The sequence below is a fragment of the Aptenodytes patagonicus genome, chromosome 11 (assembly GCF_965638725.1).
Source record: "Aptenodytes patagonicus chromosome 11, bAptPat1.pri.cur, whole genome shotgun sequence".
Classification (NCBI taxonomy): Eukaryota; Metazoa; Chordata; class Aves; order Sphenisciformes; family Spheniscidae; genus Aptenodytes; species Aptenodytes patagonicus.
The window spans coordinates 16,080,653-16,098,985 of record NC_134959.1 but is presented as its reverse complement, the minus strand read 5'-3'; the positions used below and the strand labels follow the sequence as shown (position 1 = coordinate 16,098,985).

Genomic DNA, 18,333 nt, shown 5'->3' with positions numbered 1-18,333 from the left:
CACAGCCTCACCCTCCAGCAGCGCCAGCAGATGATGGGGCTGTGGGTAGGCCTGGCTGTGTTTATTCACTTCAACATCTTAATGCAGTTACAGAGCTGATGTGTGTCCAGCCAGCTCGGTCCATGGCAGCGTTTGGTTCGTCTTTAAAGGGTGATGAAGATGCATTTGCCTGTGCATGAAGCAACAGGGCCATCTAGAATAAAAGCCGAGGTTACATTTACTTCTGCAAAGTCGCTCTGCATTTGTGTGTCTACCACAAGCACTTATGCTTGAATGCGGTGTATGATTTTTCAGCTACTGTAAATAAATCATCTTTACAGACCACAATAAAATGTTTGTGTAATGCTTAACTGTACATTAAGTAAAAACCTGTGTTAGAATATCCCCATATTCTTTCTATCGGGTAAATAAGAGCATAAAGGCAAGTATCTCCACCACTCCCATTACTGCGCACAGCACTTAGCCACATTAGAAAAATGAGGCATTGTTCTGCCAACTTTTGTTTCCCTCCATTTGTGTTATTTACCACTTATGAATCCAGCATGCTGACCTATGAAGCAATTACTTGTGAAATCCAGCTCTCATGGCATACATAGGTACCACAACACGGCTACTGCCAGGAGTCAATGGCTAGCACCGGTCTCCTGTGCTCGCAGCTAGAGCGTTATTGGTTTGAGCTGGCATATAACTAATAGCATTTGGAAAGTGTAGGTGTTACGTTGTCTGCTGAAGCATGACTTGTATTGCATTAAAGCATCATGGTGTTTTTAAAGAGGCTAAAAGGGGTTTTCAGCTGTGGTCAATTATTGGGCTATTGCACCAACAGTGTGTGGGGTGTTTGGGTGTTAATAGGGGCCTGTATTGTATTGACACCTCACCTGTGCCTTTGCAGACCAACTGAAGCAGTTGATGTGTTTTGCAGTTCATACAGCTGTTTGGGACCATTGCAGGTTTATAAATATATTGCAGAATCTCTTTTTGTATGCTTTTGCTCTTCTGTCTCGTGCATTGCTCCAGGAGGTGTGCATGTCTTCTCCTCTTCCTCTTAAGACTGAGCACCTGGACTGCAGCTTCACTGCTGCGTAAATTCGCACAACTGGACATGCTCCCCTCGCCGCTCCTCCAGGCAGCACAAGGGCAGGAGGCAACTCCAGGTACTGCAGTTCAGCTCCGGACCAGGGCAACTATTTTACAGGGGGTTTGGGGGCAGGAACTGAGGTTCAAAACTGCCTCTGCTCCTATGGAGCAATCGATATTTGGCCATAAAACCAGGAGGGGCATGGTTGGGAATCACAGCCTGAACGAGAGGGTTTCAGTATTGTCATAGAAGATAAAACAAGAGGAAAACATTTTTGAATTTACTCTTTGTGTATTGAGGCCTTTTATGATTCATCAGTAAGTAAATATAAGCTAAGGGAGTGATTTGTTTCTAACAAGCTTATAAAATACTAGAGTCATTTGTGAGTTTATTGGAGTGCTGATTATAAACATTCCCTCATGCACACTCCTTTGTGTCAAATTAACATTCAAAATACAAATATTGTATCTTTTAATATTTCTGTAATCTCTTCCCAAGTATTTGAGCTCTTCAATGGCAGATGATTGACAGTGTCACATGAAAAGTAGCTAAATGCTCTGTCACAGTTTTGGACATATTTTTCATTTCTTTGGCATTTGATTTGCTCATGCTGCTTCTTTGAATTGCCTGCTCCATGCTCTAGCATTTTGGTTTTTGATACAATGCATAATTGATGCTCATCTAGCTGCAAAGATTCAACTGTTGTGCATGCCGCACTGCCTGCATGCAGCTTCCCGGGATGTGCCCCACGACCCAGTGGTGCTGTTGTGTGATGGGAGGGGTGGATGGTCATGCTGGGGCCGGGTGGCCTCGGTGCGGCTCCCTGCAGCCTGCCAGGGCGGTTCAGGCACACAGGTGGCACCAGGGACATCCCGGGTCTCCCAAAGCACTCCCCCCAGGAGCTGGACTTTGTGGCCTCGCGAGCCTCAGGTGTGATTAGAAAGGGAGCCCTGTTCTTGCAGTTTCTCTTGTGCACTAATGCATTTTCTGTTGGTAATCGTAAGGAATAGAAATGTAAAGAATAGGCATGGTCTGCTGCATGTCTCTTAGATCGCTGGTTTAGACCCATCCCCTATAGGCAGTTTTCCCCAAGGATGTGCTGTGTGTGGAAGGTGTCCGGAGGCCAGGGCTCTCGGGGTGCTGCTGGTTGGGACCAGGGAGCTTTGGGGAACAGATCTTGGTTGAGCTCCTTCCTGCCTCTATGGCTACAGAAGTGCCGTTTCACCCCCTCCATGTTGGTACAGCAGGTGTATTTATAGTTTAATCAGACTGACCTTTTATTTTTATTTTATGATTTTTTTCCCCCCGCCCGCTAAAACATTCCCTGTATTGTCATTGTCAGTGCCCAAATTCCTTGCCTTTCCTATCACTGTGTAACTTTTTTTTATTAAACAGAGGAAAATCCTGCAAGGGCGGGTCTTAGGCTAACACTATTATAGTGGCTGCCATTTAAAAAGTCAATTTTTGCCTACAGGCAAAGTATTGTTATCAGAGTTCATACCTATTTTGCATATATACGATTGTATCTTCCCTACCTCTCTGGGGTGACAGGAGTAAATGCCGACTTCTTAATGCTGATCGTTGAATCCGAGCTTAAAAAAAGAGCTCACAAGAAAAATGAAGAATAAAATGGTGGGTAGCAGGTCTCTGACAGACCTTTATTGTTTCCTCCTTTTTGGTTCAAACAGGGACTCCATGACAGCTTGATTTAGGATCTTATTTTATTTGAGGGAGCAGCTGAAATGCAGCTTGATTTTTTCCTCATTTTTCACTCTTCCTCAGTAACTTTTGCAGGACTGTGGAATATGCTCCTTCTCATCTGGGCTTATTAGGTGGACACCCCTAAATCTATTTCAAGTTCAATGAATGCACATCAGGCCCTTCTCTACAGCAATCCTACTACACCTTTGGACCTTTCCAAGTCATCTCAGCCACTTTTGCATGGCTCCAGTTCGTTACTGCGCCCACGCCCTGAAGGTGCCATCCTGCTTGGCCCTGCCTACCCTCTCTGGCTGGGAACTTCTTATTGCTGCCTTGTGGGCACGGGCTTGGTTTTCTTTTAAAAAAAATGTAACTTCCGGGAATGAGTGGAGTCGCAGGGAGCCCAGGAAACCTGTACAATGCCATGAGCCTGAGATCTGGGCAAGTTTAAGCAAAAATAGCTGTGTAGGAGTTCCACTGTTAACGAGCCGTCAGATCCTCCTGAATGTCATTGTGTTTTGATATGGTGGCATGCTCACACTTTCCCGCGGCTGGAAGAGGGCTTCTTCAGCACTGTCGTAGGATTGGCACTTCCAGATCCCTTTATTTGAGCAAAAATACAGACTTTCCTTGTATCTTACACTAAGTTTTCTGTCACAGCCCACATATGTTCTTTGGAGTCTGTCTACAGCATAAGAGTTTGCACATAGCTTTCCTTAATGGATTAAAAAGCTAATAACATATAAAATGAAGAAAATGTGTTTCTAAAAAAATAAATAAAACCAAGCTGGCCATCTTGTGCACTGACAGCATATCTGCCAACAGCCATATGCCTGACTGAGCTACTCACGTAATAAAATAGAAAGGGCTTTGTTTACAAAGGCAAAAGCCAAAGTACTTTGAGTTTAGGAGCCTGGAAGAAGGTTTCTGCCCATGTTGCCAACTCGCTAACGCCCCGCGCAGCTGCACAGGATGCGTGCACTGGCCCTCTGCGGAGAGCTCAGAGCAACTGTTACATTGCTGCCTGTCCAGCTCCTTGTGCTGGACAAATCCAGCTCTAGGTCATATGTGAAGGGTGCAAGATGGCTGGCTCACATGCAGAACAAAGAACAAATGTAAAGGTGATACTAGTTTGGTAGTAGGTTTTATGTGTTGTAATCAATGTTTGTATGTTAGATAAGTGCTTCCGAGAATAACTTTACAGTCTGTGCTATGCAGAGTCATTGCTTGGCAGTGAGATCTCTTCCAAAAAGTCGCTGGGTTACAACTTTTCTTCTTATTCGAGATGAAGCTGCTACAGGGTATGACTTCCACCTGGACTGTGGAGTGTTAATCAAGCAAATCCTGTCAACATCAATGGGAGATGCTCTTGTACATTCACTTGTGCATATTCCCACAATACAAGAATATATGTCTGCATAATGCAGAGATGCTTAAGATATTTTCTTGTTTTCATGCAGATTCTTCTTTTTGACTGCCTTAAGGAATATCATGCGTTACTGCACCTTTAGGATTCCTGACTTAAAAATATGTCTGATAGGAGTTTTTCATTCTTTGGGGCATATTTGCACTTAATGAGCTTTGAGAGATATTCATGCCATGCAAAATCAGTCAGCTATCTTAGCCAGCCAGACCTTATTTAGTCACCCTTGGTTCCCTCTATTGGCAATGGCATCTCATTTCGTCAGCTCCAATAACTGGTTTGTGTCTCCAAGCTCCTGCCCTAGTCCATGGGGAGAGGGAGCAAGGGAGGTGCCTCGGGGTAGGGGTTGGGGACAGGAGCCTCTCCAGGGCTGGGCTGTGACGTATGTTCAGCCCTCATATGAACAAGTAAGCTCTGGTGTAGTTGTACTAAATGATCATGTCAAGATAGCCGGGTAACTATCTTCCCCCCCCCCCCCCCCCCCCCCCCCCCCCCAAAGAAAAAGCTGAGAGATGTTTCCATTTTTTTGCTTGTCTGCATGTATTTTAAAGAAGAATTTCAGAATTTTGGTCCGTAAGCTGATAACACCATAAGAGATTGATTTTCAACCAGAGGCTTTTCCCTAACAGTACTGTTTCTTAATAAGAAAAGAAGGTGAATTCATATTTAAAAGAAATGCATTTGTTTAATCTGAATAAGTGGGTGCAAACTGCCCCAATGTTACAGGAGTGCAGCATTTGGCCAATCTCCAAGCCATTTGATGATATGCAACAGAAATAATGTTCACGGTTGGTTTTCACTTGCATTTACAACTTTATGCCCACTGCAGCAATTTCCCAGATATCCATACTAATATAAGCTTTAATTTGACCATAGCTGATACTGCTGTAAAGTTTACATTACTGGATACATATTTCCATGTTTATGCAGAATTTGCAATATCAGAATAAGGCCCCTCGCACCAGTTCAGCTGTACTCGCTCAAGAGGCATTGCACTAATGCAGGCATAACTGAATTTTTCTTTGCTGATGCAAAAGATCACACTTTGATCCCTGCAAGAACCTTCGGTGTTTCTCAGTTAAATTGTACATTTAGAAGTGTTTTCATTTTGTTATGTGTTCTGTTTTTCTCTCCTTTTACCAGTTTTTTTTCTGCTTCCCTGATGCCATCATGGAAGTGGTTTATGGCTTTCCCCTACTCTGTGCATTGCTGAGTGTAGTTGACAACAACTGGCTTGTAGCCTGTCATGTTAATTATATACTATTAAAGACCATTAATCTGATGATTATTTATGTGATAGATTTATAGTCTATCATGTCAATGCGTACTTGGGAAACTGTAATCTGAAGATCAGTGGCACACATCAGCAGGAGTTCGCGTGTTTAAAAAGTACCGTGTGCTATCCCGAGTGTGCCCAGCTAGCGCAGGGGGCTGGCAGCCAGGGCTGAATGCTGCCCTGACTTGGATCCCCACCCTAGGGACCTGCCTTTGGGCAGACAAAAATGCACCCAGCCTTTGGCTTTTAAGCTAGTAGCTGCGGGATGCAGCTGCCACCCTGTGCGCAGGTGCCCGGGCAGGGGAGGGGACTGCCAGTAAGAGGGAAGGCTTTGCCTTTGGCAGCTCTTGCTCGAGTCCTGGCAGCTCTGGGGGCCTCTGTGCAAGCACGGTCGATGCACACTGGGACTGCAGGAGGTCTGGGTGGGACGTGGTGGGGAGTGGGCACCTTGTGGCTCTGGTGGCCCTGGTGCTGAGGCTGTGGAACATGCCAGGCCTGTAAAACAAGTAAAAAGGGCTTTACACCCATTTAAACTCGGTTTAAAGCTTTGCATGTTTTAAAAGCATTGGCATATTCCAGTGGGATGCTTAATAAGAGTATAATGATGTTTTAATTTTAATTTTTAATTTCACAAGAAGAATAGATGCCAAGTAGATAGTAGTTATTGCTGTTTGTCTGTATTGAGCTCTTCGATGTGATATTGTCGATAGGATCAGAGGATGGATGTATTCCCACTGTGTAGCAATGCAGGGAGCTGCTTCCAGGAAAGAGAAGAGAGTGGAGAAGAGACCAGGAGTAATAAGGGATACTCAGGTTTAAGCGACACGATAGCACGAGGGAGGCTAGTGCAGGGAACGGGCTGTGTGGCTGTGGGCCTGGATTCAGGGCTGTGTTACTTCAGTTCCACCAGGTATTGACATTAAACTTGAAATAATACAGCTGTGAACATATCAAAACATTGAAATACACGACTAAGGTTGAGTTGTGTGGGAATGCAGTGTTTTTATTACCCTCTAGCCGTTCTTAGGGGTTCGTTAGCACAGACTCATTCTGTGTGCGTGTGTATGGGCTTGCACACTCAAAGGCAGCATGTGTTTCTTTTCCTGTACGGGTTTTGCACTTCCATGGAAGCCACTGGAGTTATTCCTTAATGATCTATTGTGAAGGAACAGCCAGACTTATCAGACTTTAGTCCACAAGAAGTTTTAATACAGGCTATTAAAAAAAGGCATCTTCAGAGAAAGGCTAATAGAGTGTGAAGTTACTGTGCTAAAGTGTAGTGCATTTCTACAAATTATCTTTATGCAGTTTCCCAGATTAATATCTAAATCTAAAATAAAGCTCTGCAGGCGGGGTCCCTCTGGGGCTCTGCAGTCAGCAGATAGATGATGCACAACTCCATGAACTCCTTTGAACTTTCAGATTTTATTTTTCTTGTAAACTGAAAATTAAGCTGATGAAGACAGGCTCGGCAGACCCATCTCATGTGTCTGAGGTTCAGCCTTCCTTAGGAAGCAGTGCAGTGGGGCAGCACGCAGCCTGCGGCTGGGAGGGAGGCAGGGGCTCTGGAGCAGCGCAGGAACCGCCGTCGCAGTTGGTAGGAAACTCCCTGCAATCTCATCCCCAGTCCCTCTGGGACTGTGCTTCTTTTTAATGGTCATTTTAATATTGCAGTGTACTGACATATACTGGAGGCAGTGAACTTACAAGCTACCCTATAAATAATTTGGCATCTAATTCTGCATATTTTGAGCTTGAGGCCCCCTGAGATGATGAAAAGAGTTTAAAGCCCGTTGTGTGGTTAGGCTAATTTAGCCTGAAAAAGAATACCCTTTCGAAGCCACAGATGCGCGTAAGAAGTACATCACAAGAAGTCTTGGAGTTTGTTACCAGGAATCCATAGGCGCTTCCTCTAGCACCTATGTTTGCCAGCAGGTCCTGCGGCTTCTGTCTCCTAATATCTTCCCTGATTTCCTAAATCCTGTTTCCTCAGAGAGGTTCTCCAGCTGGGGAACAGTGACAGCCCTTTCATTCTGTCAGACCCTTGTCTGGGCTGCCCATCCCTTGGAAAACTATGAAGAACAGAACTGATTTTAATGAGTCTCATCCAAAAGCAAATGTAAGGAAAACCAACAAAAATACACACGAATGCACGTTGGGAACTCTTTATTTTTGTTGGTTTTCCTTACATAGTTTCTAGAAAAATCCAAGTCCCTGTGTTATCATTTTTCATTAAAGTGATGTTTCTAACCACAGTGGACAGCTCTCATATCCCTTGAAAACTTGTAATAGTAAAATTGTCATAAGGATGAAGCAGGAATGCAAGATTTTATTAAACAATCTGCAGCTCATAAAAGACATCAGTGTTGTGCCATTCTAGATGATATAAATATATTTCAACGCAGAATCGTATTTCAGCAGAGAGATAAAGCACAAAGGAATGAGTAGTGGATACTAACATAAAATATTAAACCATCCAAGAAGGGGTGTAGGTGTATGTTTATCCACACGGGCAAGTCAGGGGCTGTGAGCAAGGCAAGATTTTGGCAATATATCAGTAGAGCCATGAGCACAGATATCTGTGGCAGTTTGTGTGTGTGTTTTGTGGGGGTGGGGGTGGGGGTGGCACAGTTTCTCGCAGCACGGAGCCGGGTGTTTCTGCACAGCCGCATGAAACGCTGCAGGAACATGATGGGTGTCTTTAGTCTGGCAGAGTCGTCAAAGGGAGATATGAGCTCTACCTGGATAAATAAGTATAGATAGTTTTCTTTCTGATATGTGACCAGATTATTTTCCAGTTGATTTCCAGCCAAGGTCCCAAGTGGGCCACAGATCAAAAAAAGATAAGGGTCAGTTACAAGGTTGAGCTCATTCGGCGTTGCCATAGTAACTGACCTCCAGCATCCCTGGGAGGACGGCACCCAGCTCCCCAGGTGACATTTCTGCTGCCACACCATCAATCCGCTGCCTTTCACCACCCGGGCTGCCTAATCGCTGGGGCACCCTGCCGCAGAGCGGCTCTGTGCCGCTGGCCCACGCCGGGGCAGGAGCGTGGGGTCCCCTCGCCCTACAGCTGCCCCACTGGCAAGGGAGGGGCTCGGCTACGTCCTCTGGGATTAATTACAAAAATGTAATGGAGCGATGTGGTCCAAATGGTTTGTATAGCAGGTCAAGGGCTTAGACAGCAATGGCAATGAAGAAATGTTGTTTGTACAGCAGATGTCGTCTTCATCCGACGTGAGCATCTGCAAATTTGCCATCCCCTCATAGCAGTAGCATCGTGTTCTCAGTCCTTGGTTTTACCTCCATCGTTGGATTGTTTTTAATGAAAACCAGTGGGCCAGCCAGGCGAGCGGTTAAAGTGGTTCTCTGCAGGCTTTGTTTTGGAGGGGGGTGTCCATCACTGTCATCCTACCCTGGTCCCAGCCTCTTGCTCCTTCACAGCCACATGGAAAAAATTACTGGGGAAGCTCCTGCTTTTCTTATGTTGTAAATTTTTCCCTTTGCTTACTTATTTACTGGGAAATGAATTGCATAAACAGCTCCATGCAGTTTTCATTTTATTTCCCTGTGTTCATTCCAATTTCTATTTATTTCTATTATAATTAGAGCACATGGCCCATTTAATTCTACCAGGTTTATGATATAATGGACAGGAGAAGGTTCTCTGTGAACACAGTATATTAATGCTTTCTTACACTGAATTACAGTATTTCAAAGTTCATTAAAAGTGCAGTTAACTCATGGATGTGTACATCTGAGTACAGGAAAGATAGTCCCCTTTATTGCCTTAATTTGCTGCAGTGGAGTAGAAATATACTGGTCCGGGAAGCTATAGTATGGGATGTACATGTTGTCAGGAGTGAGCATCAGATTGTCTTACACGATCTCTCAAATTACAACTATTGTGGTTATTCCATAAGGGAAAATTTTGCTTTATTAAATCAAGTTGAGGAGAGAAGTTTTAACTAACAGTAAAGACAATGCTATCTTGATTTTTATTCTTCAAATCTCTTATTTGTTATTGGTGTGATAACATGTCGGTACACGACAGTGTTAATGTGTACTTTTATATTGCCATTAATATAGTTATAATTAGAAATGCAGCTGATACAGTACATGGATTTAATACAGCGTTATTAATTATACTGCATCCTCGCCGGGAGGCTGCTAGTGTTGGTTCTCTTAGAGGCTTAGAGACTCATTGTAATATGTATTAAATGCACATTGCTGCAGCAGAATAGCTTTATGGAGAAACATATTCCCATTCTAAAATGGGCAGAATGACAGTGTAAGTGCTACTAAGCACCCCATCAACATATTTAAAACTATCCTGCAAATGCATCCGAACTTGGGAACAATGAGCGATGTGCTTTGCCACTGCAGTTCAGCTGGGTCTGCGCAACCTGCTAATCCTCGCTAACAGGCAGTAAATTACGTACCTCCAAATTTATACAAATGCCTGCCTTTGACATCAGTGGGCACCACCCAGGTTTCACCTTCAGGATTCAGATAATCAGCTCTCATTCCTACCGGCTTCCCTCAAGACCAGTATGGAAATAAGTATGTGTCTGCCAGGGATCAAATGCTTTTGGAGACAAAAGTAGGTACTGAAAACATTACAGGATACTATCATCTCCCCATGATACTTTTACACAAAGCGCTCTGTTCCTCTTTTGGCCTGACATAGTTTCAGCCTGACAGAATCCAGCAGGCCTACTTGTTTTAAACAAGAGCACATCCTACTATTTTTTTGAGAAATGAACTGTAAAATTAATGCTTATTATTTTGAGCTCAGGAAAAAAAAAAAGGCAAGAAACCCAAGATTCTTGTTTGCTGTGCATTGCTTGTTTAGTCCTGTAATCAATTGATCCCCACACAGATACACTTATGGAGAAATGGGAGAAGATCTAGCACAGCAAGCTGTAAAAATCTGCATTTTATTTTACAAATGAGAGGGGCTGCATAATTCACTTGAGTTATGTAGGTCTCTCATAGATGCTTGTCATTTTTTTTTTTTTTTTTTTTTTTAAAAAAAGTGGGGGGAATAAAAATGAGGGAAACTATTATATGTTTTCTGTTGCTAACGCCCAGCGCCACACGTTTGACTGGGGCATTGGCTGTCACGCCACATTGTCAAAAAGCTGCCTTGCATGTACCTATATGATCTTATATAATTCAAGGAAGTTATTCTCCAAAGGTGACTGAGTATCCCTATACATGCGCTGTGTTTCTGTGTAAAATAATATGCTGTAAAATGCCATAGAGGAGAGAGTGATTATAGCAGCAATTCTATCTATATCTTTGGGCATTTTCATATTTTGAATACACAGGCATGAAAAGAGAAACGTTTGTCATGCTAACCATGGTACTTTTTTCCCCCTTTTTTCTTCCTGGATGGTTTTATAGACACAAGAAATACATAATGGACTCCTGTGGGAGTGGAATAAAAACCCCCACCGGTGAGGAGAAGGCCTTATAATTCAGAAGTGGATTTGCAAATCAAAAGGTCTTGCCTCGAGTGGGATAAATTTCCAGATCTGCAGGAACCCATTATGTTTTATTATTTTTCATTCGAGTTTTAGTTTGTTTGTTATGGGTTTAACTATTTAAAATACTGCAGGGATCAGCCAAGAAAATACACAATATCTGTTACCTAATTAAACATACCAAGCTTGTAAGAATATACTTCAATTGAAATGCTTGAGCATTGTTGGTTTTTTAATTTTACTGAAATTATAAGTATTTAGGCTGCAAAAGGAGCAGTCGTCTAATCAGCAGTATGTGTCTGTCCGTATTTATGAACACATGTGCTCACACAGGACCATAGGCTGTACATGAATCACTGTTTTCCAAATACCCAGTATGTGGAGGGTAGAAAATTAATGTCAAACGTGACTTCTCTGATTTACTCGTAGAAGGAATTTGTTCCATTCCCCCCAGTACCTGCTTTGTCCTCTCCAGGTTTATTGCAGCATTTGGTTGCTGTACACAGCTGTGTGGCTGGGCATGCTCAGGATGCTCAGCGCAAGGCACATAGGCACGTCTCCCTTCCCCATCTTTCCTCCCCTCCGGAGCAGATTGCAAGGATCACACAAAGCCAAAACTTTTCAGGCGAGGCTCTGATGGGAGAAGCCAGCCTTACGCTACAGCGAGGGGAGAGGGTCAGGTTTTGGAACCCATCCATCAGTGAGTGCGATGTGCCCATCTGTGGTGGCTGCCCAAACAGAGAATTGCAAACCTTGTTGCGTCCTAGAAATATTCCAGTACCCTGTTATGGCTGCCCAGGGAATTTGTGGAGCTGCTGCCATGGAGCCACCAGCCCTTTCTTCTTTCTGTTCTTGACTCTTTCCTCCCTTTCCTTTTCTCTTTTTACTTCCTTCCCAACCTGCCTGTTTACTTCTCTCCATCCAGCCTCTTCCTCCCTGACTGCAGCTCAGGTGCCAGCGCTTGCCATCAGCACCCTGCTCTCGCCCTGCATGCCACCACTGCTGTGCAGGGCAGAGCACCCATGGCCACATGGGTTTCCAGAGCCCACCTGGCCTCAAGGTGGCACAGGCAGCTCACCGCCGGCACGTGCTGCTGCACAGAGATTTTTTCTTTTAAATTATTGTTATTTTTCATGCTGCATGGAGAGCCCTTCAAGGCCTGCGTACTCTGGGAATTGCCTCCAGCTGCAAATGTGCCAAGGTGCAAATGTGCGAGAGCCACCGTGCGCCCAGGCACGGGCTGTGCCCAGCGTTCTGCACAGAGCCCTGCTGCTTGCCTGCTCTGGCACCTAACTCCCTACCTTGTAAAAGGGCTTTGTGATACTGAGAGTACCAAAGGCCTTGTAGAAAACAATAATTTTGCTCTGGTTTAGCCCTTGTAAAGATGTAAAAAGCTAATTTAAAGCAATTGTAAGTAAAGACCATGCTTCTGAAGGGTCGCATTATTCGCAAGATCCAAATGCATTTGGCAAGAGATTAGTTCATAGTACAATGTAGTCATTTCTTAGGTGTCTTGGAACTAAAAATTGAAGTTGGTGAGATTTGAAGCTATAAAAATAGTCGAATATACATCAAAAGATAGAATTTCTTTAGTTTTTAAAATAGGTTTTCATGAGAAGTTCACCTGTGCTGCCACAATGAAGGAAAGACAAATTTTCAGGAAGCATTTACAAAAAGAATCAGCAAAATTTTTAAATTTTAGGTGTTTTCTTATTTATATAAACTGTACATTGTGTTGTCTAAATTTCTACCACTCCCTCCTTCACTTCAAGAAAACTAAAGGAATGTTTCATTTTATGTGTGTAAATTGCTTTAACATGGCTTCAGTACCTCAGAAAAAGGCCCAGCTGCACCCAAACTCACAAACGTCAGTAAACAGAGAAACATATCATCTTGCAAAAGTGGTAGGCTTGAAACAATAGTAATTATTATTATTTGCCTACGAGTTCAGCTAGAACATAGGGGCATTTAAAATGAGCCCTATGTATTCAGTGCTTAAGATATATGACATGGAAATTACACTTTCAAATGACATTTAAATACCTTTAATGGTCTCTTCAGCTTGGAAAAAGCCAAGAGATATAAAATTGAGGCTGACACTGCTCTGGGCTTCTGCTATTCTCTGATAGTTTCTTCCTCTCCTGTATATTTGCAGTGTAATCTGAGGTGAAGGTGGCATTTCAGCCCACTTTCAGTGTTGTTGGTTGAATTCACACTGTTAAATTCATTTTAAATGCTGTTTGACTATTTAATAATCTATACGCAGAGCAGGGATGCTCTCCCTTTGTGGTAGGGCGCGAGGTGGAGCGTTGCAGTGCTGTCACGAGCCTGGGAGCAGGCGCGTGGGTTCCCGGCGGGTTGATCGCAGCACTGCTTTCATCGCAGCTGAAAATCAACGCCCCTAAATGCGACTGGGGGTTGTACACCTGAATGCCTCGCGCGAGCGACTCGATCCGCTTTTCTGATGAGGCCGGAGCCGTGGCAATGTCTGCGGTTCCTTGAAGTCTTGCGCGCCGGCACAGGCGTTTCTCACCAACTGCTGCATCCCCGACGCTAATCTGCTATGTCACTAACAAGTTGTATCATTTGAACCTTGCAGAGGAAGGCATCAATCATGAGTGCAAGCTGTGTAACCAGATGTTTGACTCTCCGGCAAAGCTCCTGTGTCACCTGATTGAGCACAGCTTTGAGGGGATGGGAGGCACATTCAAATGCCCTGTTTGTTTCACAGGTAAGACAGGGAGGCCAAGACAAGCCTCAGCGTGCATGGCTTGATCCAGAAATGACAGTCGGGGGATTTGTAAAATACTGTATTCCTTCCCTTGGGAAAAAGAAATACTGTGCTTGGAAATGTTCAAAATATTGTCTGTCTGAAACTGGGGCTCGCTCTGAAGAGCAGCATTGTGGTGTTTGACACCGAGCCGCACTGCCGCATGCGGCGGGCTCTGCATCGCCCCCCCTCAGTTTGAAGCCTTTTAAATTGTACCTTGTGGCTCAAAGGTGCAATGTGCTTCCAAGTGTAGGACTTGCAAGGTAGGGACCGGCTCTTGCAAGCCCTTATTCACCTGAGCAAGGACCCTTTAAAGGCCAGGTAGCTTAGTCCGCTCACGGTGGTGAGGCTCACGTGAGTAAAGGTTTGAGAAGACCAAATTTTACAAGTGTATAGTTTTGTGAGCTGCTCTCTAGAGTTTTTTTTTTTAAGGCCAGTTTGCTCATGGTGGCACATTTCTAACTCCTGTCTGAGGGCCTGCTAGGTATTCCTTCTCTGTACTTCATTTTAAGCTGTCTCACCAATGCAAATGATCTTGGGTGATCTTGCTTAAAGAATCTGCAGGATGCATGTTAAAGGCTGCCTTTTATATGCTCCTCAAAACAGTAGTTAACATCTACGTTTCCAAACTGCTTGAGAGATGAAGATTGCATACATGTGACTGTGGACCTGTTGTCAGTAAAGGGGCACAGCAGCACCTGCGATTCCTTTAACTTCAGTGGGAGCAAGGCAAATCCATGCTCCTTAGGGTTTGGCCCACAATTTGAGAACCTGCTTTTTGTGTGAGCTTGGAGTTAATTTATCCTTTCCTGAAATGTGCTGTAAAATAACTCTTTGAGCACGTGTTTAATTCCACTGAAGAAGCTATTTTCATATACTGATGATCATTCATGTAAAATGAGACAAAAATTAAATGAGATATATTTTTAACCAGCTAAAACTTGGGGTTCAATATGTTTCACTTCTAAATTTCACTTGATAAAGTCAGAATAATTGTTGATTCAAAATCATAATGCAGATGCTGTGATATTTGTGATGTTAAATCATAATCTTTTTTTTAATACTGAACGGACAACCCATTTAAAAGTTCTAAAAATTGTGACAAGGCTGCCTTTCAGATTCACGTGTCTGCCAGAAATGCTGTTCTGGGCCATGTGTCTTCCAGAGCAGCCATCAAGGCTTCTCCTGGCCCAGTTGTCCTGCATTAAAAATGCATCCGATGCACCTGCCGTGGGCCCAGGGCTCCCTGCAGGAGCGGTGACGTCCTCTCTTTGGTCTGATGATTGAGTTCTTCCAGTTACCTGCGGACAGTGTTAGCTTTATGTGAAATATCAAAAATCCATACAGGATTTAAACTCTGTTAGAAGTAAGCTGACTGTCAGCCTGGAGACTCTAAATTGACTACTTGTAAGGAAATTCTGCTGAACCGAGTGTATCGGCACTTCTCTGGCAGATATCCTTGGACTTTTCAGAGTCTTTGCAATCGTGAAAGTGTAGTTCAAGAAAAGATGCCTTACATGAAGCAATCTTAACTAATTGTACGATGTTGTTTCAGTTTTTGTACAGGCAAACAAACTGCAGCAGCACATCTTTGCAGTCCACGGGCAGGAAGATAAAATTTACGACTGTTCCCAGTGCCCACAGAAGTTCTTCTTTCAAACAGAGCTTCAGGTATGTTTACAACAGGAGTAAAAGCAAAGCTAAAGCTGTTGATTTCTCTGTGCAACCATCACCCTTGTGCAGCATTTAGAAAAGGTATATACCCTTAGTATGGTCTCTTCTGCCCTTAAACAGTCTCTGTCTCCTCCTGCGTCCCCAGGTGCTATCAGGAGAAAGGGGTCTCTGAAACATGGCTGGAATAAATAAATAAGACAAGACAGATACCATGATTCTTTATGAGTATTTCTCTTGACAGTAGCATTGCTGCATCCTGACATGTTTACGTCAAACACCTTGTAAATAATTTCTTTTTCTCTATTAATAATTTAGGCACTGATTAACATACAAAGACTAAGCAAATGGTAGGCTGCCCCCTCCCCTTCTTCACTGTTAAGTCAGAAGTAAAGGAATTCTCCCTACCCAGGTATGAGAGCAAAGTGTGGATGCAGCTCAACATGATGCTTAATTAGAAGCTCCACCGAGGCACTAGCACATTAATAAGCTGCAGGTTCTGCAAACCAGGTGTTACATGCCAGTTTCCCTGGTGGTACTGGGAGCCACAGCAGTTTTAGCCCCTGCAAAGCCGGTGCTTGGCCCGCACCCATTCCCCGGTGCAGCAAGCCTTTCGGAGGGGCCGGACCCTGACCTGGGCATGCTGCTGCAGCTGCTCTCGGGACCCTGGCCCCAGGGGCCACCTTGGAGCCATGCTGGTGAGCCTGGGGTTTTAATCACACTGATACCTTTGGTGCTAAGCCCACGTAGATGCTGAAAACTCCATGGCGTGTGCGCCTGATACCTCGCGGGGAATGGACTGCCGGAGCTTGCCCTTCCAAAGAGCTCGTAGGGAGGTGCCCGCCCTGGCTGTCGTCCTCAGGCATATCTTACCTGTGTAGAAGGCTACCGAAATACTGCTAATGTCCCCTGGCAAATGTGATCTTTTTATAGAATGGTACCGTATGCTTCATTTAAATCTATTATCTTTATAAACCATGATTTACTTAAACTTTGGAGGGTTTTTATTTATCTTGCTGAATTCCCAAGCTGCTGCCTCTTGTGTCGTGCTGTCATGCTGTGGAAGGATGGTTGATCTTTTCACTTTGTTGATTTTTTTTTTTTTCCCCTCCCAGGGGAATCTCCTCTTTCCCTTTTTCTAGCAACCTGATTTGCATAAGTGTACAAAAGTTTTAACTATACCTTGTTAATATTTTAATAAAGTCAGCAGATTTTGGGTTTGTGTGTTCTTACTATGAACGAACTATTCTATGAAGGCAACAGTGGCTTGCAAAGCCAGCTCTGATTTTTCCTCCCATTTTTCCTTTAAAGTGGTGTTTGGTCAAAATGCCAGCACAATTAAAATGGGCACACTGGCTTTCTAGGTCACAGCATTAACCTTTAAAATCAGATGGTCAAATAAGAGAACCTTGTTAAATTATAGTCTTAACAGCAGCCCTTTTTTGCAATTAACAGTTTTAATTACATAGTGTTTCAATTCTGAAGTGTTGTGCGTTGCAAAATTGCTGCAAATAGCAGCTTTAATCAGATAAATTATGATTGTAATTTTCCAGTTTTTATGCAGGATTTGTGTGCATTTAAAATTTCTGTGCTCGTAATAATTACACAAGTAGTTTTGAATGGTGCTGGCTGAACGAAAATTCAATACTTAGCTGCACAGTTTTAGTCTTTATTTCAGCGGTGACTCAGAAATGTGTGTTTACTTGATGCCAGGGATTTTACTAATTCAAATACCTGAGCCAAGGAGGACACAAAATGTGTGTATAAATCAGTTAGAAATGCTCAAGACTTTTGAACCAGTCTGCCTTGGCACGATTATCTCATCAGTTTCTGATGTGTAAGCTGCCTGCTCTAAATTCCTCAACTGCTGGTTATATTTTTGTTGAGTAATGAAGACTTAGTAGTATTTTAGTGAACCAGTTGTTCAGCTGCTAGTTAGGGTTAAATTTGCATAAACCTTTCAGTCTCTTCACTGTGCAATTGTTCTTATGTGGGCAAATCACCATCCATCAAGGGGTTCCGCTTGATGAATTTGACTTTTCAGTTTTGATCTTGCTTTCCCACTGGCGTAAAATAACTGGTGTCAAAATCTGAACCTACGCTTTGTTTTACTCCTTTGTATTTTTAAGTGAAACCACTGAAAATACTTTTTAAATAATTGAGCATTCAACTATTTCAAGAAGAAATTCAGAGTGGGGTGCTTACAGAAAAGCAAGAAAAACAAAGAGGGTGGGGAAAATGACAGGCAGCACAGGGAAAAGGTAACTTTTAGAGATGTCATGGAGCGGCATGAATTAGCCCCACTGATTTGTGAACATTTCTTTAAACAGGGTAAACACCAAGTAAGCCCAGAAGGGCATGTGTGTGCCATGTGGTAAGAAACGTTGCCACTGTAAACGTCCTTTTAGGGCTTGGTGCAAATACTGCTTTGGCAGCGTAATGCCCTGGAAGCAATCAAACCCTCTTTTCACTTCTGAACTAGTAGTTGTATTTTAATGTAGGTTTATGTTTTGAAGTTTACACCATCTGATGGAGCTGTAAAACCAAGGCTTAAGAAAGCTCTGAGGAACTGAGTTCATCTTATAAACGGTGGAAATTTTGGTGTGAATCTGGAGCGATGAGTCAGTGAGGTTACCTTGATGATACTGCCAGAAGAAAAGGAAAGAGAATGTTATTTAACTGCTTACGTTATCTCATTGGAAATAAGGAAAGAAAACATGGTAAGGTTAAGTATGAAACACAAAGGAAACAGTATGTGTGATAACCCCATGTACCCTTAGGGCAGAAGAGGAAGTGCTGGCAGCTCTGCATTTTTCACATCCTCAGTTTGTGAGATTGACAGCTATGAATATGATGAAAATCTCCTGGAAAAAAGTAAATTTATAGCTAATGTGTAGAACACCAAGGCTATGGCATTTCATTCCC

At 43.4% G+C, this 18,333-nt stretch overlaps 1 protein-coding gene across 3 annotated transcripts in view; it reads left to right on the top strand.

The window, feature by feature from the left end:
* ZNF423 (zinc finger protein 423) overlaps window positions 1-18,333 on the top strand; it is a 236,507-nt gene that overhangs the window by 198,902 nt on the left and 19,272 nt on the right. For all 3 annotated transcript variants that reach the window (XM_076349270.1, XM_076349271.1, XM_076349269.1), the window contains 2 exons: window positions 13,567-13,698; window positions 15,293-15,408. In XM_076349270.1, coding sequence (XP_076205385.1) covers window positions 13,567-13,698; window positions 15,293-15,408 — 248 coding nt within the window. The remainder of the gene's footprint in view (window positions 1-13,566; window positions 13,699-15,292; window positions 15,409-18,333) is intronic.